General features: G+C 42.7%; 1 protein-coding gene across 7 annotated transcripts in view; it reads left to right on the top strand.

Moving 5' to 3' along the window:
- The first annotated feature begins 2,192 nt into the window (after window positions 1-2,192).
- DMXL1 (Dmx like 1) overlaps window positions 2,193-23,618 on the top strand; it is a 92,318-nt gene continuing 70,892 nt past the window's right edge. For 6 of the 7 annotated variants that reach the window (XM_074813099.1, XM_074813098.1, XM_074813100.1 and 3 more), the window contains exons 1-2: window positions 2,199-2,370; window positions 19,745-19,870. In XM_074813099.1, coding sequence (XP_074669200.1) covers window positions 2,284-2,370; window positions 19,745-19,870 — 213 coding nt within the window. In that variant the 5' untranslated portion in view covers window positions 2,199-2,283. Of the gene's footprint in view, window positions 2,371-19,744; window positions 19,871-23,618 lie in introns of all 7 variants that reach the window. The other variant, XM_074813103.1, reaches the window with a different exon arrangement.

Raw genomic sequence — 23,618 nt, 5'->3', positions numbered from 1 at the left:
AATTCACAAAAAGCACAGGATACAATTTTGTGGTAGTTATTAGCTTTCTGAGATTTATTTTTTTACCCTTCAATAACTGTCAAGTTTTGAAATCCTGAGGAAAACCAACCTCTGTGTTGTTGTCAACAAGACAATGCATAAATATACTTTATTTGTATTATTTTAAGCTTTTTTAAAAAATGCCTACATTATGAAATTGCACAGGCCAGAGTTGAAATTTGTCAGTGTCCAACAGTGCATTCACTTTGATTTATAATAAAATGTAGAGTATGTAATTTGTCTGTGGCTGAGTTCACCGATGTTGCAAGAGAAATGAGAAGGGGCACCAAACTGAAGGACGTGTGCCCAAGTCCCACTTCTAGTGGCTGCCCTTGGCATCCTGAGGCTGAGAAGTGGCAGAGGTACAGCAGCAGTGCCAGGAATCAGCAGTGAGGAGTGAGAGCTTCTGCACTACAGCTCACGGCTGACAGCAAATGTGGGAAGGGAAAGGTAGTAGTACCCCATCCCTGTGGGGACAGGAGCCAGGATATGGATGCATGTGCCTGGCATATCATTACATAGGCTCTCACTCTATCCACAGAGGAGAGGATAAAAGGTAATGTCCTTTCTGTTATAAAGTAAGCAAAACATACTAATCTGAACTGTCACAAAGACCAAATGAGTTAGGAAATGAGAAGTTCCATATTTTCTAACCACATCAGTGTGATAGGGTCTGTCAGTTGTAAACATATAATTTTGTGCTGTAATTAGATATAGATTAAAAAATATCAGTAAAACTCTTCCTTTCATTCTTTTCCTTGGTGTCCTGAGTTTCCTGTTCTTCATCTTCCTCAGGCTGGGGTCTGCGATTAAAGAACCAATATGGTTTTGCAGGATCTCCAACCTCTTCAGTCCAGTGTATTCTGGAGCAGTCCTTGGGGGAAGAAGTATCAGCTGGCTGCAATCAAAGATGGAGCAGTTCACAGTCTGAGCCCAGAATTAGACAGCTGTGCTGAAAATCACAAATAAGGGCTTCTTACTGTTTTCAGCCATAATTCACTTTCTTGCTTAGAACCCAATAAAAAGAATTTTTGTTAAATTAAAAATCCACTAAGGTTTCTTGATGAGATTCTACAGCTGGCAGAAGGGTAAGATCACTTACCAGCAATCAGTGCTCCTGGCATGGGTACGATCACTATTCGTTGATAGGATAATTTGATAAGCTTTTTGATCCTTTGCGAAATGAAAGTGATTAGGGGTGATAGCACTTTATAACCAGCATGAAAAGAGCATGGCTCTTTGAAGGAATGTCTATATACATAGTGCCAAATCTGATGGATTTTTCTCACATCAGGTTTTAGAAAATAGGAGAAATATTTCATTTGCGTGAATTATTGTGGCAACCAGTGCTATGGTGAGATGTTTTTCAATCTGCTTTTCAAAGGATACAAGGCTGATATTTACTAAAATAGTGTGTGAGACACCATGCCCGAAAGGCTACGAGGCTGATCTTGCTTACGCAAGGACTGGAAATGCAACACAAGAAGAAAAGGCATTGCCATAGACAGATACGTAGTATCACCTTTTAAATATTATGGGATGTGACACACAAAGTCGTGCCTATACATCACGAAATTGTTTTGATTTTGTATTATTTATTGGAACAGCTGCTGTGCAGAAAAGCTCTACTATTCAATACTGGGATAACGTAGTAATGGAAATCAATGTGGAAGCTGTAATTTACGTGGGAAAACACAACTAATGCTGAGAAATTTCCTTGAGAAGTTGATGGAATACTGAAAACTAGTTACTGTGGAAATAAATATTAATAACAAGACATAAAGTGCTTTCAGTGTAGCAGAGACAATGGCCGTGCTTCTTCGCAATCGGGAGACACCTCAACCTTTCAGTCCGTTTAGAGGTGCAGAGCAAGGCGCCGACCCCGCTGCCCGGCCGCACGGCGCAGACAAAACCCTCACCCCTCCCTCGGCGTCGCCGCTGGCGGCCCGCGCGCACGCGCGGCGGCTGGAACCGAGGGCAGCGGGGTCGGCCGCGGGGGCGGGCGCTGCCGCTGACGCCACCGGGGCACGCTCTCGCGAGAGCTGGCGCGGCGGCGGGGAGCGGGCAGGCGACCAGGCCGATGGCAGGGGGCGCTGCGCGGTGGCGCCCCGCCCGCCCGGCGAGGCTCCGCCCGGCGCGGCTTGTGTGCCGCCGCCGCCGCCGCCGCCGCCGCCTCCTCCGCCTCCCGCGGGACGAGGGGCGGCCGAGCGGCAGGGGCCGGCGGGCCGGCGGCGCCCTCTCGTCATGAACCTGCACCAGGTGCTGACGGGGGCCGTGAACCCCGGGGACAACTGCTTCTCCGTGGGGAGCCTGTGCGACCAGCCCTTCACGGTGAGACCCCGCCAGGGCCCCGGGGGCCTCCGCCCGGCCCGCGCCCCAGCGCCGCGGTTCCCGGCGCCCGAGCCGGCGCCGAAAGCGGCTGCGTCAGGCGCGGCGGCGGCAGCCGGCCCTTGGAGCGGCGTGGCCCGTCCCCATCAATGTCGTCGGCCGGTAGCGGCCCTGCCGACCGCCGGTAGAAGGCTTGCCCGAGAGGCCTGCGGCACTCCTGCCTGCTCGGAGCCTGCCCAGGGGTGGCGTGCAAAACTTTCCCGGAGCGGCGGCGGTTCTCGAGTCCGGCCGTGCGGGCAGTGGCTGAGCTGGGCGGGACGGGACGGGACGGGACGGGACGGGCGGCCTCCCCCGCGGGGCAGGGCAGGGGCGGCGGGGCGGGTGCCGTGCCCAGCAGAGGCAGGCACCCACACGCCGCTCTTTGCGGGGTTTGCTAGCGCAGGAACATGGTGGCTTTGATGAAAGATTACATAAACGCCAGCCGGTACATGCGACTTGCTGTGGAAGGGAATTTCAGCAGTCGCTTGCAGTCAGATACGTAATTGAAATCCCTACGGGTCGTGGTTGAAGAAGATCTTGAAATATCGTGCCTTAGTGTTGGGATTTTAAAACCGTCTTTGAACTCCCTGACGACGCTTATACTGGGGGAAAAACACCTGCAGTATTTAGTAAAGGCTAAAGCCTTTTATTACTGTTTGTTTTTCTCCCTTTCACTTGTTTTGTAAACAGACTTCTGTTGTGTTTTTATTCCCACCCTCCCTCCGAAACATACCCCTCCTGCCTTCTGTTTTGGGCTGAAGGGGAATGAAATATGACACAACAAAGTTTCTTGGTGAATATTTGAGTATTTTTAACCTTATCTTTTCTGGCTCCCACCAATTACAACATAGTGTGGTTTTGAGTTTGATAGGTGAATGGAAGATAGAAATGCAAGAATTAAGAAACTTACTTTTTACTGTCCCGTTTAGTGTTCAGCTGGCTACTTACAGCTTGACTCTGCAGGAGCAGTGCGGTGTCAGTACTGGAAAGGTGGGGTACAGTCAGTGTTTGGAGTGAAGCACCCCAGAGTTAGGCTGGCTTTATAAAGTCTGTTTATCTACAGTCTTGTTTGCTGATGTTCTTGCTTCCAAAAAAATGAATCCTTTAAATAAGTTGATGTTGGAAGATTTCTTAAACAGCAGCAATTGGGACTACAAATTCCAACTGTGCCAAACTTTCTGATTTACATATCCAGAAATGTCAGAGACTCACCAGTGTTGGGAAACCATTTGGTAAGAGAGGAGGTTTGCTTTACAGTTAAATGCTAGTAAGCTTTCAAAGTATGGTCTTGTAAGTTTCCCATTTTTATATCATTCTTTTTTAAGGGAAATTGTTCAAGTTATTAATGTCACTGAAGTGTTCTCTGCCTGTTATGGCCTAACTTATCAAAAGTGTTAGAGCTCCCCAATGGATAATAAGAATAAGCATCTCTTTGGGGAGAAAAGAATGATTGGGAAGTGCAGTTTTCAGTAACTGTTTCTATGGTCTCTTTTTTTACAAGAGCTGTTTTGGCATAAATATGGTAACAATGTTTCCTGTAGGCACATTCGTCTTCCTTTGTTTTGTCCTTTTCCCCAGAAGGTTTTTAATGGATTTTTTCTCCTCAGATTTAAAACTACTAACAGAAATATCCTCAACTGCTTCAGTTTTGGGTTTTTTTTGCTGTTACTCATTTTATAATGGTATGTTAAGTTCACGAGGTTACTGAGAAGGGTTAAGAAGTGAAAGGTACTGAAGCTAATTTCTGCCTTTTTGGAAAGAAATGGTGGACTTAACCTTTAGAAAATCCAACAAGAAAAATGGGTAGTTGTTTTTCCATATCTGAAGTCAAGATTTCATAATTATGCCTATAAGCATTAATAAGTATAAGTACTGTTGAATGATATCTTAGAGATGGAAAAAGCCCCCATGTCTCAGCAAACTTCTGTGCTTCTGGTTTTCAAGGCTGAGAACTCATGATATTTCAGGGTTAGGTACTGTACAGGTGGGGTGAGTTACCTTTGTCTGACCAGAGAACTGGGTCTGTAATACCTTGATTTTTTTTGGATCCAGTACAGTTCAGAACATTGTCTGATATGCTGCACAGAATATTTAAGGTGAAAAGTTTTAAAATATTAAAGTTTTAAGCTAAAAATAACATTCTTCTCCTAAACTCTGAAAAACTGGAAGCAAAACTAGTAAAAAGTGCCTATACCCACTGAATTGCATGCACCTTTTTGAATATGTGCAGTTCTGTTTTAAAATGGTGTTTGAGATACTTGTCCTAATGGTGTGCAGGTTTGTTGTTCTGGCCTTTTTTTTTAGGATGTGAAGTGTCAAGTGGAGCATGAACTTCCATGGAGAGAACATTGATAAGGAGTTTTTGGCAGGTCCTTTATTTATATATAGAAAAAAGGCTCATAAGCATCAATATATCATAAGAAGCATGCCTGTTATTTATCTGCTGAGAGTGAGCAGTAATAATGAATGGTACACTGAATAAATTAGAACTCAGCCCTCGGAAGTCAGAATTTGAGTGTTTACTCCCTGTGTGCTTCTCCTGAAATTGAATTGGCTTCTTTTCTGTGTACTTGTCCACAGTGGAATACATCCTTTGCTTTCTTTTGTTGTTTTCAGTTCTGAAATATTTGAGTAAAAAACCGTTTAATAAGTTCATGGAGTTCATCACATAGGATACTGCTGTACTAGTTGTTACTGAAGTCGTATTTAAATTATTGGGTAACCCGCACTGATAACACTTTTGTGATTGGTTGGTTTTGTGCATTTTTACTTATTCAGTTCTGCTTCTGTAATACTTTTTTCCTTTTGTTTTTTTTCACAAGTATTAGAAGAGTGAAAAAAAAAATCACAGTGAACAATAGCAACTTTACAAGCAGAAGTCCCACGACTGATAATGGAAGTCACAGAAGAGCGATTGTTTGTAGGGATAAAAATTTGGGAAGGAGGGATAAATTGCATGGTTTATTTCAATACAGCCAGAATCTGTTCTGGACAGATTTCCTCTCTGTGTGTGATTAAACTCATCCTGACTTGAGATTTGCTTTGTGTGATTGATAAAATATGAACTTTAAATATTAAGTTGGAAAGCACTTGGAAAATATGTTTTTTGCATAGTCTGGTCAAGACTACACACTGAATTTTCCAAAGGTATTGGATTGTGATATAAAGATCTCCAGCTTTGTAAATTTTTTGATAAACAGAAGTATATTTGGTGGCTCAATAAAGTTGTTACTTATCTGCCTAGAAAATACTTAACACTTTCTTTATATTTAGAACTCCATGCATATCTATAGTCAAGAAACTTAACTGATTGCTCATAAAAGTCAGTCAAGAAGTTACACTGTTTACACGTGCTTCTTGATTGAGGGAAGGAAACCTTTTTGAGACTTTTTGTTTCCCCATATTCCAGATAACCTCTTCTGACCTTAAGAAATTAATCGGGTTTTTTAAGTGAATTAATTAAAAAAAAGGGATAAAACCTCTTCACGATTCAATGAAAAGTGCAGTGTCAGTGAGACTTGATTCTAAGTACATGGGCAATCAGTTTGCCACTTAAAGAAGATTATTAGTTCAAGTACTTTTGATAGATTAGAAATTTTTTTTTCCAAGCTTGATGAAAGAGTATTTCTTTAATCTTCTTAATGAAAGAATTTTTTAAAAAATAAAATATTTAATACTTAGACCAGTGTAAGTTTTGATACAATACTGGAGTGGGGAGAGACCATGCTAAAAAGACTAGTGCAAATTTATATCTGTGTGGGTGAGATCTTTTTTTTTTTAACAGAGTAATTCAGTGAGGTACCATGTGGTTCATGGTGACTGTGCTTGTTGATTTTGACTATTCTGTGCAAAGGAGAAAAATACAGACGTTATCACTCACTTAATAGATTTATTTGACTTTAATGTTTATCTTTACTTTTCATAAGAATGACCTTTGTAAATTTTGCTTAGAAGAGGAACTGATGGGGGGTGGAATAAGAGAAGTGAGACACCAGGAAATACTCCTCTCCCACCTGTGCCTGTTGGTGTTGCATATAAGCAGTATTTAGCCATTGCAGACTGAGGATGTATTATGTTTATGTGCTCAGTCTGGCGAAGAAACAAGTACTGAGTTAATTAAAAAAGATGAGTTTTTCTGGGTTTTTTGGTAATAAGTTTTTGTTCCTAGTTTACAATACTTTTTCTTGGAATAGCTTTTTTTTTTTAATGGGGAAATGAATCTTCCCTACGTGAGGTATAATGGTTGTAAAGGTTGTAAGAATACCTATTGTAAACTTCCACTTTCAAATGTGATAGAAATATTATTCAGCTATTGTAGAATTTTGATACAATCTTTTTAATTGGTCAGTTTGTGAGCCCTGACATCCTGACCTTTGGGACTTGCTTCATTTTATTTGCAAAGGACATAGGAACCCTTGAGACCCATCAGTGATAAAAATGGCCTTGATGTGGCTTGAGAAGTACCTCCAATACAGTAGCTGAATCAGTTGCAAAACAAAAGAAGCAAAAGATAATGTGGGTGGTTGTACCAGTGAGCTTCCAGTACAGCTATATTGGGGAGAGAGCATCTTCAAATAAGCTACTGTGAACTGTAAATGTGGTCACTTGGTCTGCTTTGGCTAGGTGATTCTGTATGACCTTGGGCCTAGCACAGATTTTTACATTAGTGTGTATGTTCATCCCATATATATTTGCATGTGTTTATATACATTTTATTTTATAAATGTGTATGTGTGCACACACATACTGCTGCATTCACCTGTGGATAGCTGGCAATTTATGGTAGGTATACCTGTGCAGTGCACCTGAGAGGTGTAGATTAAATAGTTTGTGCAAGTTGTGCAAGATAGTGTGTCAGTCCTTATGTAGGTGTAGCAGAAACTATAGCAAACTTTCTCAGTAGATAGAAGAAATATATAGAGAGTGGTGAGTATAAGGGAAGTAATCACTTTAGAGGTTGTGCTATGTTAGAAGTTAAGACCCATTGCTTTTCTTCTGTTGAGAGTAGAGTCTGATTTGGCATACCATTCTCTTTTCTTAAGAGTTGTGTATATCAGGTTTTCACTACAGAAGTTAGAATAGTTCATATAATGGTCTATATGATTTTCTATTAAAACTAGCATGCTTTTAAAACACTGCTATTGTCAAAATATCTGTTAATCTTCTCTAAAGAAATATGATTCTAGAAATAAGAGCTGACATCTGATCAAAAGAATGGGTAGAAATTGTGTGAAAATGCAGTATTGCATGCAAAATCACATTTCTTTTCAGAGGCCTGAAACATCTTTCACTTCCTAATTTCAGGCTTGTTTTGCTATGTCAACAGCTAGTGAAATCCATGTTCATGCAGCTTGAACTAGTTCTATCTTGTTTATTTGTGTAACAGAAGAACAAAGCATTGTTTAATAAATATTCCAAGAATGTGATGATGTCAACATTATCTGCTTGTCCCATTGTTCAAAGACAACTTTCTTGTAAATCTTCTAGGACATTCTTAAAGTGAAAGGCTTTTATGGCTTGCCAAAATCAGACTTAGAGGCTCTTCTTGCTTTAAAAAGGCATCTTAGGGTTTTGGTTATTTGTTTGTTGGGTTTTGGTGGTTTTTGGTTTGTTTGGGGTTTTTTTCCAAATACATATCTATTTAGGAATTCTTTACTAGTTGAACTATATGGCCACATTTTGTGTTCCCACCTCCTCCCCAAAAGGCCAGATAACGTAGACAAGAGTATAGATATGAGAAATGCTTACACTCTGAAATTGCTTCTTGCCCTACATGTAATGGGACGCTTGAATTACCTTTTTTCTTAGTTTCCATAGCTTATAAAAATGCAATCTCTGTAACTTCTGTCAAAATGAAAGTGAGTGACATGAGAACTATTACGGACAAGTCTTGCAGTAAAAAATAGATAAAATTGACTGGCAGGCAGAGCTCACCTTTGTTGTATCTGAGAGACTGTTAGGGTATAGAAAGTATCCCTTACTCCCGAGCACTGACTTCCATTATACTATGTTAAAATACCTGATACCATTTTCTGAGGTGAAAAAAATGTAAACGTAAAATTAGCCCAGCAGTAGTTTTGTGCTCTTGTTTTAAAGAAAGGTCTTTACAGTATACTACTGCTTAGAAACCTCATTCAGAACTGGACTCTGGGTTCCAGTGAGAGTGTATGAGGATGTGGCTTCCCTGCACAGAGACAGTCTAATGGATGGGGTGCAGTGAGGGCAGCAAATAACCAAAGGAAGGTCACCTTAGCAGGAGAAGAACATTCAAGCTTCTTTCCCAAAGTGTCTGGTCAGTGTGAGGTGTAATGGGATTGGGATGGTAGGCAACAGTAGAAAAGGGAGCCAGTTGCAGTTTCATTTGCCAGACAGCTCAGTTACTTTCTATTCAGATGCCTTTTTCTTTAAAATAAATAGCTTCTTTCCCCTCTGCCTCCCTTTCCTTTTGTCTTTGAAATTGTGGTTCTCCCGCAGGCAAACATTGACTAAACGTCAAAAATAACCTCCAAGTCATCATCCTTCTGCTTGACTGTAGATATATTTGGAAGCTCTTTGAAAATGCCTCCCCCCCCCACCCCCCCCCTTGGGGACGGATCACCTCTATGCGCTTGAGAGATAGTCAGTGTTTCTGCAGCTTATTGGGGATTGGGAAGTCAATGTGACCAAGTATGATCTAATCCATCTCTATAGTCTGATGTCAGAGGTGATTCTTTTTTTTCTGAATGTTGGGGTTTTTTTTAGGTAATGTGGAAAATTACCAGAATGTAAGGATGGAATGACTATATTTTTCTTCCAAGAGTAAGGTTTTAACAGGGCACTCCTCTTGCCCCTGCCCTGGTCTGGATTCTTATGGGTGTACTTATAAATAATTGTTAGAACTGAAAACCATTAGGATGAGAAGATATTCCCAATTTTTCTTCAGAAAGTTCAAGCCCGATTTGACAAACTTTTTTTATAAACAGCATATGAAGTTGGGCAAGAAATGAGTATTAAACATAAAATAATAGCCATGTTTAAACATAGCAAAATGGAGGAGAAGTTATAGCTGTTGGACGAGAGTTTATAAAGGGGACATTTTCAGGAAACAGCAAGTCTTGAATGTTTTAATACCTCTTTGAGCACAGCCTGGATTAGCTGAAGATAGCCTGAGTTCTGATACCATTTTAAGTCCTTGGTCCTGATACGTTGATGAATATACCAGTTCCTAAAGACTACAGTGAGTAGTGTTTGGTAGTTACTTTAGAGTTCTTCCACTGCAAAATGCCAAGTGCACTCAGCACTTTCTTATATGCTAAAAGTGGTTGTGGAGGTTTGAACTCAGCCGGCAGCCAGATGCCACGGGGCCAGCTGTTCACCTCCCCCTCCCCCTCTGGTGAAATAGCGGGGGGACAAAAAGAAGAGAATTCGTAGATTGAATAAAAAGAAAGAATTTACTAAATATAACAAGAGAACAACAGTAACAATAGTGAGTCCAAAAAGAAAACAGGTAAAATGCAGCAGTGGTTTACCGAGTGTGGCAACCACCCCCCCACAGCAACAATACCGCCCGACGAGCAGACGGCGTGTGCAAGCCCCAAGTGAAAAGCCAAGAGAGCAAGAGAGACAGTCCGCCCACCTAAATCCCTGGGCATGACATCACATGGTATGAAATACTCCAATGAAAATTAACTCCATCCTGGTCGAAACCAGGACAGTCTCCACAACTTATTCCATACCATTGACGTTATGCTCAGGTTTCCAAATACATCTTAAGGAATCGCCATCCCCCCCCTTTATTTTTTTCCAGGTCTCACCAATATCATTCCCTTAGTCTATGGGCCATCCTTCCACCATGTTTGCTGAGTTCATTTAGTCCATAACTTCAGGTTCCATCTGATGTGACAGTCTATAAGGCTGAGGAATGAGGCAGAGTTGGCTGAGTCGGTGGAGCAGGAGGCTTTGGATGTGGCACGGGGATGTTGCAAGGCACCAATTGCTATAACAGGGTTATTTGACAGTCTGGTTCATTGGCTATTCTACCTAAAATCAAGTCTCCCTGAGGCACACATCGGACTTCCCCATCCTTCTGCATTACCCACCAAGTGCACCTAGGTCCTTGGGCAAAAGTAATCCCACGCATGGGTTTACCTTCACCCAATGCACGAGTAACCCAGACAGCCTTCCCCAACATATTCCTAATGTGCACTATGGGGGCTTTATCCCCATCCACGGTACGTAGGAGGTTTGATTGAGCAGGGCCAGCTTGCTTGGCAGATCCTCTGGTATTGACTGACCAGCTGGCTTTTGCTAAATGCATGTCCCGGTGTTTGAAAGTTCCACCACCCATTGCTCTCAGTGTAGTTTTCAGTAATCCATTGTATTTTCTCAGAGGCTGGTGCGTGGTAGGGAATGTGATACATCCACTCAATGCCATGTTCTTTGGCCCAGGTGCCTATGAGGTTGTTTGGAAATGTGTCCCATTATCTGACTCAATTCTTTCTGGCGTGCCATGCCGCCATAAGGCTTTCTCCTCAAGGCCTAAAATGGTGTTCCGGGCAGTGGCATGGGGCACGGCATAAGTTTCCAACCAACCAGTAGCTGCTTCCACCATTGTAAGCACATAGTGTTTGCCATGCTGAGTTTGTGGGAGCGTGATATAATCAATCTGCCAGGCCTCCCCATATTTATATTTTGACCATCGTCCTCCATACGAAATGGGCTTTAACCGTTTGGCTTGCTTGATCCTAGCACATGTCTCACATTCAGGGATTACCTGTGCAAGAGCATCCATGGTTAAGTCCACCCCTCGGTCACAAGCCTATCTATATGTTTCATCTCTTCCCTGATGGCCTGAGGAGTCATGGCCCGAGCGAGCCATAAATTGTTCACCCTTATGTTGCCAGTCCAGATCTACTTGAGCCGCCTTGATCTTGGCAGCCTCATCCGCCTGTTGGTTGTTCTGATGCTTTTCAGTGGCCCAGCTCTTGGGTACATGAGCGTCTACATGGCGTACTTTCACAACCAGATTCTCTACCCGATCAGCAATATCTTGCCATAATTCAGCAGCCCAGACGGGTTTGCCTCTGCACTAGCAGTTGCTCCATTTCCATTGTTGTAACCACCCCCACAGCACATTTGCCACCATCCACGAGTCAGTATAGAGGTAGAGCACTGGCCACTTTTCTCACTCAGCAATATCCAAGGCCAGCTGGATGGCTTCCACCTCTGCTAACTGACTTGATTCACCTTCTCCTTCAGCAGCTTCAGTAGCCCGTGATGTGGGGCTCCACACAACTGCCTTCCATCTTCGATGTTTTCCCACAGTGCGACACGACCCGTCAGTAAACAGGGCATATTGCTTCTCATTAACCAGTAGTTTATTATATGGTGGGGCCTCTTCAGCACATGCTACCTCTTCCTCTGGCATCATTCCAAAATTTTTGCCTTCTGACCGGTTTGTAATCACTTCCAATATTCCTGGACGGCTGGGGCTTCCTATTCGAGCCTGCTGTGTGATTAGTGCAACCCATTTACTCCACGTGGCATCAGTTGCATGGTGTGTAGAGGGGACACTCCCTTTCATCATCCAGCCCAGCACTGGCAGTCAGGGAGCCAGGAGGAGCTGTGCTCCAGTCCTGATCACCCCTGAAGCAGCTCGGACCCCTTCATGTGCTGCCACTATCTCCTTTTTGGTTGGAGTGTAGCGGTCTTCTGATCCTCTGTATCCCCAACACCAAAACCCCAGAGGTCGACCCCGAGTCTCCCCTGGTGCTCTCTGCCAGAGCCTCCAGGTAGGGCCATTCTTCCCGGCTGCAGTGTAGAGCACATTTTTAACATCTTGTCCTGTACGAACTGGCCCAAGGGCTGCTATATGAACTATTTCCTGCTTAATTTGTTCAAAAGCCTGTCAATGCTCTGGGCCCCATACAAATAATTCTTTTTCTGAGTCACTTGATAGAGAGGGCTGACAATCTGACTGTAATTTGGAATGTGCAGTCTCCAGAAACCCACAACACCCAAGAAAGCTTGCGTTTCCTTTCTGTTAGTCGGTGGGGACACAGCTGTTATTTTATTAATCACCTCCATTGGAATCTGACAACATCCATCTTGCCATTTTACTCCTAAAAACTGGATCTCTTGTGTAGGTCCCTTGACCTTGCCACGCTTTATGGCAAACCCAGCTCTTAGAATGATTTGAACTATTTTCTCCCCTTTCTCAACAACTTCTTCTGCTGTATTACCCCATATAATGATGTCATCAATGCACTGTAAGTGTTCCGGGGCTTCACCCTGTTCCAGTGCAGTCTGGATCAGTCCATGGCAAATGGTGGGGCTGTGTTTCCACCCCCGGGGCAGTCGATTCCAGGTGTATTGGACACCCTCCAGGTAAAAGCAAACCGTGGCCTGCCTTCTGCTGCCAGAGGGATGGAGAAAAATGCGTTGGCAATATCAGTCGTGGCGTACCGCTTGGCAACCTTTGACTCTAGTTCATACTGAAGTTCTAACATGTCTGGCACGGCAGCACTCAGTGGTGGTGTGACTTCATTCAGGCCACGATAGTCTACTGTCAATCTCCACTCTCCATTAGACTTTTGTACTGGCCATATGGGGCTGTTAAAGGGGGAGCGCGTCTTGCTGATGACTCCTTGGCTCTCTAGTTGACGAGTCAGTTTATGGATAGGGATTACAGAGTCTCGATTGGTGCGGTATTGCCATCAGTGCACTGTTGTAGTGGCAGTTGGCACCTGTTGTACTTCAACCCCCAGCAATCCCACAACAGAAGGATCCTCTGATAGACCAGGCAACACAGACATCTGTTTAATTCCTTCTGTTTCCAACACAGCTATACCAAAACCCCACCAATACCTTTTTGGGTCCTTAAAATACCCTCTCCTGAGATAATCTATGTCAAGAATACATGGAGTGTCTGGGCCAGTCACAACGGGGTGTTTTTCCCACTCTTTTCCACTTAGGCTCACCTCAGACTCCAATACAGTCAACTGTTGAGACCCCCTGTCACTCCTGAAATACAAATGAGTTCTGCTCCTTCAAAATTTGATGGCATTATGGTGCATTGAGCACCAGTGTCCACTAGAGCCTTATACTTCTGGGGGTCAGACGTGCGAGGCCATTGAATCCACATGGTCCCGTAAACTCGGTTGTCCCTGTCCTCTGCCTGGCTGGAGGCAGGGCCCCTCTAATGGCGGTTATAATACCCGCTAACAAAAAATGGGTTAGTGTGGTGTGCACGGGTTTCACCCTCATCTTGATCACTCACTTATTGTGAATACAAGTCAGAAGTTCTTCTCATAGGATCATGAGCAAAGTTGACCTTTCTGCTCTGTTTGGGGACTTGATTACTGGAAACTGGAGCAGCATTTCTCCTGAAAGGACCACGTTCTGTACTTGTTCTTCCTTCCTCTTACATACCCGCTCTTCTAGGAAGTAGGTAGGTTTTCCATCCCATTTCTTCATGTCTTCTCCATAGTCACACAGGCAATGCCACAGCTTCCCCTGTGGTGTGTACCGGTTCTCTTGAGTAGAGAAACGATTGCTCCTAATAGCCGAGATTCTGGTCCGTGCAGGTGGGGAGTAGGACATGTTCTCCTTAAGTTGCTGGACATCTTGCAATAATTTATTCACAGCCGCGATGATGGGGGAAGAGACCCTTTCTTCATGTTGTCGTAGTTGGCGAGCCAGTTCATCCACTGTTCGTCCCTCGTCGTCTCTCCAGTCCATTAGTGCTATTGCACTGGCATATGATGAGGGTGTGCTCCGTACAAAATTCCTCCACATGGGCTGGGTGCATCGGACTTCATCTGGATCTGTTGGTAGCTGTGCATTATCTGGGTTACAGTAAACTATCTCCCGCACAGCTAGCTCCCTCAGGTATTGAATGCCTCTTTCCATAGTGTCCTGGTTCAGCTAGGATAGGGTTAAGTTTTCCCAGCAGTGGGGAGGGAGCTCTAGCCAGGTTATTCGATACTATGCTGACATCGGGGCACCCAAGCGCGGGAAGAGCAGGGACAGCTTTTGTCCGGGTCAGTCCCCTCACTGCTGTATCCATGTGGTATATCTCTTGTTCTGTTCATTGTTATCACTGTTATTGTTATTGTTGTTGTTCAGTTTGTTGTTGTTACACTGTTGTATTAAAACTTTCCTTATCTCAACCCTGGGGTTTGAATTTCACTCCCTGCCCCGTCCAGTCTGAAGGTGGGGGAGGGGCAGCGGCAGTGTGGTCTCTAGTCCCGGCAGGGCCTAAACCACCACATATAGTGGTCCACTTACTTGTTCGACATGTCAAGTCCTCCTTGAAGAGATACCTCTCCCTCACACCTGACAGAAGTCACTTCCAGAGACTGAGATTTTGTGTCTCCTTTCCAATGGCTTTGTCAATGCCCCCTTCCCTAGACAAGGATCCTTCCTGCCTGGCCTCCCTACCCTCTAGTTCCTCGCCACTGGCCCCGCTATCCGAGCATCGGAGCAGCCAGGTAACGATTTGCTCACCTGGATGGTGGCTGAAATCTTTTCTTACATCTCACAACTCACTCAGGGATAAGGATTGGGTGACTGTCACTGGCTCTGCCTCCTCCTGTTCTTGTGATGGGCCTGCTTCATCATCACCCTGTACACTGCGAGGGGATTTTCTTGTGTATTTCTTCTTTTGTATGGGAGCAACTGACACTGTCGTGGGTTGGTTCTCTGGTTCAGCTGCAGCGCCCGTCCTCGGGCTTGTAGTGGCTGCAGTTTCTGTTACTTGATTAATCTTAAATAGTAGCTTAACCATAAACAAAACCAGAACCACATTCAGGAACACACTAGCTCCTAACAGCACGGCAACCATGTTTATGTCAACGTTCCAAAGATATTTGAACTCTCCAAATTTCTCAAACACAACTGTAAATAGCCCCAGGGCTGATGAGTGCACGCTATCATAGATGAGCATCACATAGTACAACAGAAACAAAATCTTAACCCAAACTCTTACGGAAGGTGAGCAACAGCATGGGAAACTCATATTGCAAATGAGGTGATAGGATCTTAAGGAGCCAAGCAATCCACGTTTTACCCATTTTGTTGTTATCTCAAACAAAAAGAAAAACCTCGAGGCCCCATGTTGGCACCAAAAACTGTTGAGGTTTGAACTCATCCGGCAGCCAGATGCCACGTGGCCAGCCATTCACCTCCCCTTCCCCCTCTGGTGAAACAGGGGAGGGACAAAATTAAGAGAATTCATAGGTTGAATAAAAAGAAAGAATTTACTAAATATAACAAGAGAACAACAGTAACAATAGTGAGTCCAAAAAAAAGAAACAGGTAAAATGCAGCAGTGGCTTACCAAGCGTGGCAACCACCCCCTGCCCAGCAGCAACAGGGCCCAACAAGCAGACAGCGTGTGCAAGCCCCAAGTGAAAAGCCAAGAGAGAGAGCCCGCCCACCTAAATCCCTGGGCATGACATCACATGGTATGAAATACTTCAATGAAAATTAACTCCATCCTGGTCGAAACCAGGACAGTGGTCGAGTTCTTGATCCCTTAGTTTATGAACTTTAGGATTGCTGCTAATGGTATGTGTTACGATACATGCTAGTTCTTGCTCACTGTGATGGAAATATTGTAGTGTTGTGATGCTGTGTGATCTCAGGCTTGCCTGTGGAGCTAGAAATAGAGAGAACGAGATGAGAGACATCTAGTAAGTCTGTAAAGAGCTGATGAGGCCTAGAGGGACATACAGAAGAGCAGGTGGGCTTCTTACAGTCTTTGGCACTTCAGTCTTTTAAAGACATTTTTAATAAAGCAATGTTATCTCTTTAAAGTGAGACACCTTTTTTTTTTTTTTTTTCTTAAAATTGCCTCCATACAGAACACCAAATTCAACAAAATGACTTGGAAAAAATTGAATATATGCTACTTCTGAGTTTTTGTCTGGTGGACTACAGACTTAATCAGAGAGTCACCAGGGGAGGTGGCTTGTAACTAAAGAAAAAAAAGTTCGGTGAGGAACAGGTATAAAGTTCATGTCATTGCAATATCAAAATAACTTTAACATTTGAACAAAAAAATAGTACTCAATATCCTCTTTTGGAATGAGTTTTACATTAGACTGCTTTGGAGCCTGCAGCCTAATATGTCAGTTTGTAATAAATGCTGCTCTTGCTACAGGCTTGGGGAGGAGTGGCTGGAGAGCTGCCAGTCAGAGAGGGACCTGGGGGTGTTGATTGACAGCCGGCTGAACAGGAGCCAGCAGTGTGCCCAGGTGGCCAAGAAGGCCAATGGTATCCTGGCTTGGATCAGAAATAGTGTGGCCAGCAGGGACAGGGAAGTGATCTTACCCCTGTACTCGGCACTGGTGAGGCTGCACCTCGATGCCTGTGTTCAGTTTTGGGCCCCTCACTACAAAAAGGACATTGAATGACTCGAGCGTGTCCAGAGAAGGGCAACGAAGCTGGTGAAGGGTCTGGAGCACAGGTCGTACGAGGAGCGGCTGAGGGAACTGGGGTTGTTTAGTGTGGAGAAGAGGAGGCTGAGGGGAGACCTCATCGCCCTCTACAACTACCTGAAAGGAGGTTGCAGAGAGCTGGGGATGAGCCTCTTTAACCAAGTACTAAGTGATAGGACAAGAGGTAATGGCCTCAGATTGCGCCAGGGAAGGTTTAGACTGGCTGTTAGGAAGCATTTCTTTCCAGAAGGGGTTGTTAGGCTTTGGAATGGGCTGCCCAGGGCAGTGGTGGAGTCCCCATCCCTGGAGGTGTTTAAGAATAGAGTCAACATAGTGCTTAGGGATATGGTGTAGTTGGGAACTGTTAATGTTGGGTTAATGGTTGGACTGGATGATCTTCAAGGTCTTTTCCAACCTAGACAATTCTCTGATTCTGTGAATCTTTTAACAGGAGGAATTACACTGCTTGAACCTCTTTTTGAAGCTGAAGAGGGGACAGGATGGGGCTCAAACCTGACCAACAATAAATGATCATAACTAAATATATGGTTATATTTAGTCTGCAGAAGCATTATAGACAACATTTTCAATTACCAGGTTATTTTAAGGGTTACTGGTGGTCTGCTGGTTGGAAAGTAATAACTGAATATTGGCTGAGAATGGTGATCATAGTTTTCTGAGTAAGATTGTTTTGTGAAATATCACTGAACCCTTTGTGGGGAAAATTGCCTTTGAACTGAACTCTCCATACTTTTAATTTTATTTATTTTAATGTATGTAATTGTGGAGGTTTGAACTCAGCTGGCAGCCAGACGCCACGTGGCCAGTGGTTCAACTTCCCCCCCCTCCCCCTCTCTGATGAAATAGGGGAGAGACAAAAAGAAGAGAATTCGTAGGTTGAATAAAAAGGAAGAATTTACTAAATATAACAGGAGAACAGCAGTAAGAATAGTGAGTCCAAAAAAAAGAAACGGGTAAAATGCAGCAGTGGCTTACCGAGCGCAGCGACTGCCCCCACAGCAACACACACCCTGGCCGACCCTAAAATCCGGAGCCTGCCCACCTATATCCCTGGGCATGACATCACATGGTATGAAACACTCCAATGAAAGTTAACTCTATCCTGGTTGAAACCAGGACAGTAATGATATGATAGTCTGTGAGGCTTGGTAAAAGTACTTTTTCATGTGAAACACCTGAAAACATGAGCATCAGATTTGAAATTTGTAAATCTAGCATTCATTTTTTTATGCTTTTTTCCAAGTCAAAAGTGTTTTCAGTTAATATATTAGAAACTAGTAGGGTTGTTATAATGCACGATCATTTATGTCACTAAACAGAAATCTTCCGTCTGCAGTTTCTGTGAGACTGTTCTGCTTTTTAATCCTTTGGCCAACCTTTGGCCAAACTAAAATGGCATTCTTGGGCCTCTTATCATACTCTCACTGTCTAACAGAATACTATTGTTTGTGCTCTTAATTTTGTTGCTGACTTCCTGGCTCTTAACTTTTTAGTGGTTGTGCATTCCTTATTCTAGGACTTTTATCCTTGAATGCTGTATTCTTATGTTTATTGGATGATTCTGCTCACTCTTGTTTCCACAAGTTTCTCCAGTGTTTGATCTTTCTCTCCTTTTTAATCTGTGCTCAGTTTCTAACCAAACTTGCATAAAGATAGGAGGAAATTTTCTAACTCGGACATTACAGTACTCAATCAGCTGGCTCTGTGAATGTGTTAGATATATCAAATCATTTAGTGACAGTATAAATTTAAGAGAAAATAAAATTAATCCATGGAATGCAAGTAACGGGAGACTCAAGTGTGAAAGCACAGTTTTACTTTTCTATAACTAAGGTTCATTCTGTTACCCTTTTGAATTTTTCCTGTACTAAGTTCCTTAATACATGCTTTGTACCATTTTACCTCATCAGTTCTATTCCTCCTCTTCAAAAATTTATTTTTAAATTCCTTTGTCTCCAGTCTAGGAAATATAGTACTTTTTCCTACTTTGCATGAACTTTGTTCTTCATGCTTTTTCTTTTCTCTTAGATGTTTTCATAACTTCATCTCTTTTGCCTCTTCTTGTGGTTTAATCCTAGCCAGCAGCTAAGTACCATGCAGGCGCTCACTCACTCTTCCCCTCTCACAGTGGAATGAGGAGGAGAATCAAAGATAAAGTAGAGCTTGTGGCTTGAGTTAAGAACAGTTTAGTAACTAATATAGAATAAAATTATATAATAATAACAATAATAATAATAATAATAATTGTAAAGAAAAGGAGTATAGTGAAAAAGAGAGTGAGAAATTAAAACTAAGAAAAGGTAAGTGATGCACAGGGCAGTTGCTTACCACCCAGTGATGGATGCCCAAGCAGTGATCTGCTGCTCCTGGCCAACTCCCCCGAATTTATATACTAAGCATGATATTCTAAGGTATGGAATATCCCTTTGGCTAGTTTGGGTCAGCTGTCCTGGCTATGCTCCCTCCCAGCTTCTTGTGCACCTGCTTGCTGACAGAGCATGGGAAGCTGAAAAAATCCTTGACTTAGAATATGTGCTACTTCAGAACGACTAAAACATCAGTGTATTATCAACACTAAATCCAAAATACAGCAGTGTACCAGCTACTAGGAAGAAAGTTACCTCTATACCAACTGAAACCAGGACACCTCTTGTATCTTAAACCACTGTTTGCTTGTTACACCGGTGTTGTGATGCACTTCTAAGCACGGAGGAGGAGTAATTTGCCACTTCTGTTGCTTGATTTAAATTTCAGATATCTATTTGATCTCTGCAAATACCTCTGTACTTCTGTCTATCATGTTCTACATGGGCAGGATACACGTACTATACTATTTCATGCTTCACCAATACACTGTAAGTAGCTAAAGCTTTACTTGTTTCTTTTTTCTTTTTTAGGCATATGCATCAGGATGTGATATTGTGGTACTGGGGACTGACTTTGAAAGATTACAGATAATCCCTGGAGCAAAACATGGAAACATTCAAGTGGGATGTGTGGACTGTTCAATGCAACAGGGGAAGGTACGCAAAGCAGTGTTAATAATGTTCTAGCAATGTTAAGCACCTTCTCAAGAGCATGGATACTTGTAAGTTAAGGCAAATAGACAAGAGTGAATAGTAAAATGGCTGATTGCTTCCTGTCTTTATTTGTGGTAAGCAGCACAGTGAATGTGATATAGTAACCATAGGTAGGAGATTGCAGAAGATGTGTAAGGCTGCACAGAAGATACACGCATGCACAGGGCTCCGTAATGGAGATAGCAAGAATTTAACTAAAAGATGAGTAAGGTAGAAACAAAGGTAATTTATTCACTATGGCTTTACACTATTGGGCACGTCATCAGCATGCTTTGACATGTTGGTGCCTGACAGCAGATGAGTGCTTCCACAAAAATCACAGTCAGGTCATCCAGAAAAATTGTGTTCCTTTCAAGCAATTAATAAAGGCTTAAAGTTGCTCATGGACAGGTTTGAATTCTCACCTTTTCTTTCTCTTATGTAGGTAAACTGAATTAGAAATGTTGTATTTTAGACACTGTTAGGTTTCAGGTGCTTTTTACAGAGGTCTGTCTTAATTGTTCTGTCGCAGTAAAAAAGAAATAACCAGGTAACTCTCTACATTGGGATGTCACAGTGTGATTAAGCTATTCACCAATTCAGTAGGAACTGTATCTGGATACACATTGGCTCCTATAAGAGGGTTGTTTTACTTTCTTGCTTTGTTTAAGCCTGTCCTAGTGCGGAGGTAATGAGCCTTCTGCACATTACCACAAGCCTTATGAGTTGATGAGAGCTTTGGTTTCCTCTGTATGGAAACCAGTTCATGTTTACATGTGAAGTCTACGATGACGATCCCCAGCCACTCTCTGTTCCTGCTCTTTCATGTTTGCGTGATGAATTTTTGCAATGGTAGTGAAGGAATGTAGATGAAAATGAGGAAATGTTCTCTTCTGTGTCTTTGGTACCTCGTAGCCATAAAGACTGCTTGTATTTCTGCAATGGCTGCTATTAACTGGAAAGTTTTTTAGAGTTCACTGGCCATATATTAACAGATGGTGAAATACGCATGCAGATCACATACCACAGTTAATCTTATGAAATTTTTCAGCAAATTTGCAAGGTCATCTTGACTGCTTGGTAGCATTTAAATGACAAACTGTCCTTGAATTGTAAATGAATATATCAAACTATCAAGCTTACTAAGCTTTAGAATTTTTTCATTTCTTAAATAGACCTGTGTGGTCATTGAAATTGATGAGTTGAATTTTTCTCCATTCTTTCCCCCTAAATCCAGTTCTGGTTTATTGGGAAGTTACTTGGAAGTAGTAACAGGTTAGAAATTAATTTATGACCCACCTGTCCCTTGGCTTTGAAGGGTGGGGGGAACATGGCACCATCTTTTTCTCTTCCTAGTGTAGTTTTTGGAGATAATTCTCTGTCTCTAAGAATGAGGTGAGGGGAAAAAATGGATGAGAATTTTTAGTCATCCCAAGAAAGCATGTATGTATATGTCTATATTTACATGTGTTTTTATGTGTGTGTATATAAACTTTTTAAAAAAGTCTCCCATAGATTTGCAAGGACTATTTTCACAAACAGGACAATTTAATCTTAGGCCGCTGAACCCAGTCTCCTCCTTCTGGTTGTAGGCAAGTTGGTAATCAACAATTTATTTGTAAGTGGGTACAGTACTTGATCTTCTCCCACACAGTGTAAGCTACAAGTCTCTTTCCACTTCTTCTAGAGAACGTCAGAATTAAGGCCAAAACTTTTAATGATAACCTGACAAAACTTTAATTGTTTTCATGGTTTGGCTTGTAAAAATATCTAACAGGGTACAAGGAAAAGGTCCTACCGTCAGTTCATTTGAAATGTTTAATCAAAGTTGTTTACATCATGGCTGGTGATTGCAGTGTTAAAATGTATATGAAGTGTTTTCTTTATGGAACAAACTATTTTTACCGATGTCAAAGAAAAATGTAGGTACTAATTAAAAGATCATTTAGTTTACATGCTAATAGGTTACCTGTAGAAATTGGGACGTAAAACCAGAAGTCCTTTTTTTCAAGAGTGGAACCTACTAATTATTTTGAGTATGAAAGCTCAGTTTTGAATCCAGGGTTTATAATTTCATGAATTATGTTATAGTGGGGTTTTTTTGTTTGTTTTTTAGTAAGCAGTCTGTGGGTTCTTTTCTAAGGAACTGGGGGTTTTGTTTTCTGCTGTTTGATAGTGAGTGGTAATGTAACTTACAATGAGTTACAGACCTTTTGATGAATGAGAAGAATGTTGAGCGCTTCTATGCAATATGGAGGCCTGATGGGGAAAAACTTAAGTGTATCAAGAAACTATTTGGATTGTACTAAAACTTTATAACATGAGAACCTGATGCTGCCAGTTACGTTCCTACTTTGCACAAAGTGGTGAGGGTGGACAAAGTTGTTGCCCCAAGGAGTGATGCTTTATTCTTATATGGTGGTGGAATGGTTTAGGTTGGAAGGGACCTCTAAAGATGATCTATCTAACCCTGCCCCCTCCGTTGTGGTTCAGGGACATCTGTCACTAGATCCGGTTGCTCAAAGCCCCATCCAGCCTGACCTTGAATATTTCCAGGGATGGGGCTTCTTCAGCTTCTTTGGACAACCTGTTCCAGTGTCTCAGCAACCACGTTGTAAAATATTTCTTCCTTATATCTAATCTAAATCTGCTCTCTTTTAGTCTAAAACCATTACCCCTTGTCCTATCACTACATGACCTACTAAAAGTCTTTCTCTGTCTTTCTGGTAAGTCCCCTTTAAGGCTCCTCTGGACCCACTCTAACAGGTCTGTGTCTTTCTGGTGCTGGGGATACCAGAGCTGGATGTAGTACTCCAGATGGGTTCTCATTAGAGTGGAGGGATCACTTCTCTCACCCTACTGGCCACCCTTCTTTTGATGCAGCCCAGGATACGGTTGGCTTTCTGGGCTGCAAGTGTACACTGCTGGCTCACATTCAGTATTTGTCCACCAGTACCCCCAAGTTGTTACCCACAGGGCTGCTCTCAGTCCATTAATTTCCCTAGTCTATAGTGATACCAGGGGTTGCCCTGACCCATGAGCAGGACCTTGCGCTTGTCTTTGTTGAGCTTCATGAGGTTCACATGGGCCCACTCCTCAAGACTGTCAGGGCCCCTCTGGGTGGCATCCCTTCCCTCCAGCAAATCAACTGCACCATTCAGCTTGATGTTGTCTGCAGACATGCTGAGGGTGCCCTCACTGTCACTATCTGTCATTAGGAATGACTGTTAACCTCTCTCTTACAACTCAGTCTTCTCTGCACGTCTTATTTCTAATAACAGGACTTGGGACTACAGTACACATTTGGTTGACAAATGGGTGATTATTGTGGTAGTTTGGGAAATCCTTAACATACAAATTTGCATTATTCTTTTTGGTGGCATGGTGCTCAGCAAGGGCTAGTCTGAGTGGCTGTATCACTGTGGAAGTCTGTGGAAACTTTCTGGGGGTAGCAGTTGCTCTGGACACTACTCGTTTAGCATTTTGGCTTGCTAATGTTAGCTTGTCTTAAAACCCACTCAACAATGAAAAAATGGAAGAACTGTCCACACTTGGAAAAAAGGAAAAATCTAATGAATATGAGTTATGTAAAATTCTTGCTGTTGGAGTATGGATGGAATTATGAAAATAAAAGAGAGAGGTAGTTAATGAGAATTAGAGAGGGCAAATATTAGTCTGAGATGTAAGGAAAAAGTTTCTGCAGGCATTTTAC

The sequence above is a fragment of the Strix aluco genome, chromosome Z (assembly GCF_031877795.1).
Source record: "Strix aluco isolate bStrAlu1 chromosome Z, bStrAlu1.hap1, whole genome shotgun sequence".
In the NCBI taxonomy this organism is placed as follows: domain Eukaryota; kingdom Metazoa; phylum Chordata; class Aves; order Strigiformes; family Strigidae; genus Strix; species Strix aluco.
The sequence above is the reverse complement of the archived record's forward strand: the minus strand, read 5'-3'. Positions and strand labels throughout refer to the sequence as shown.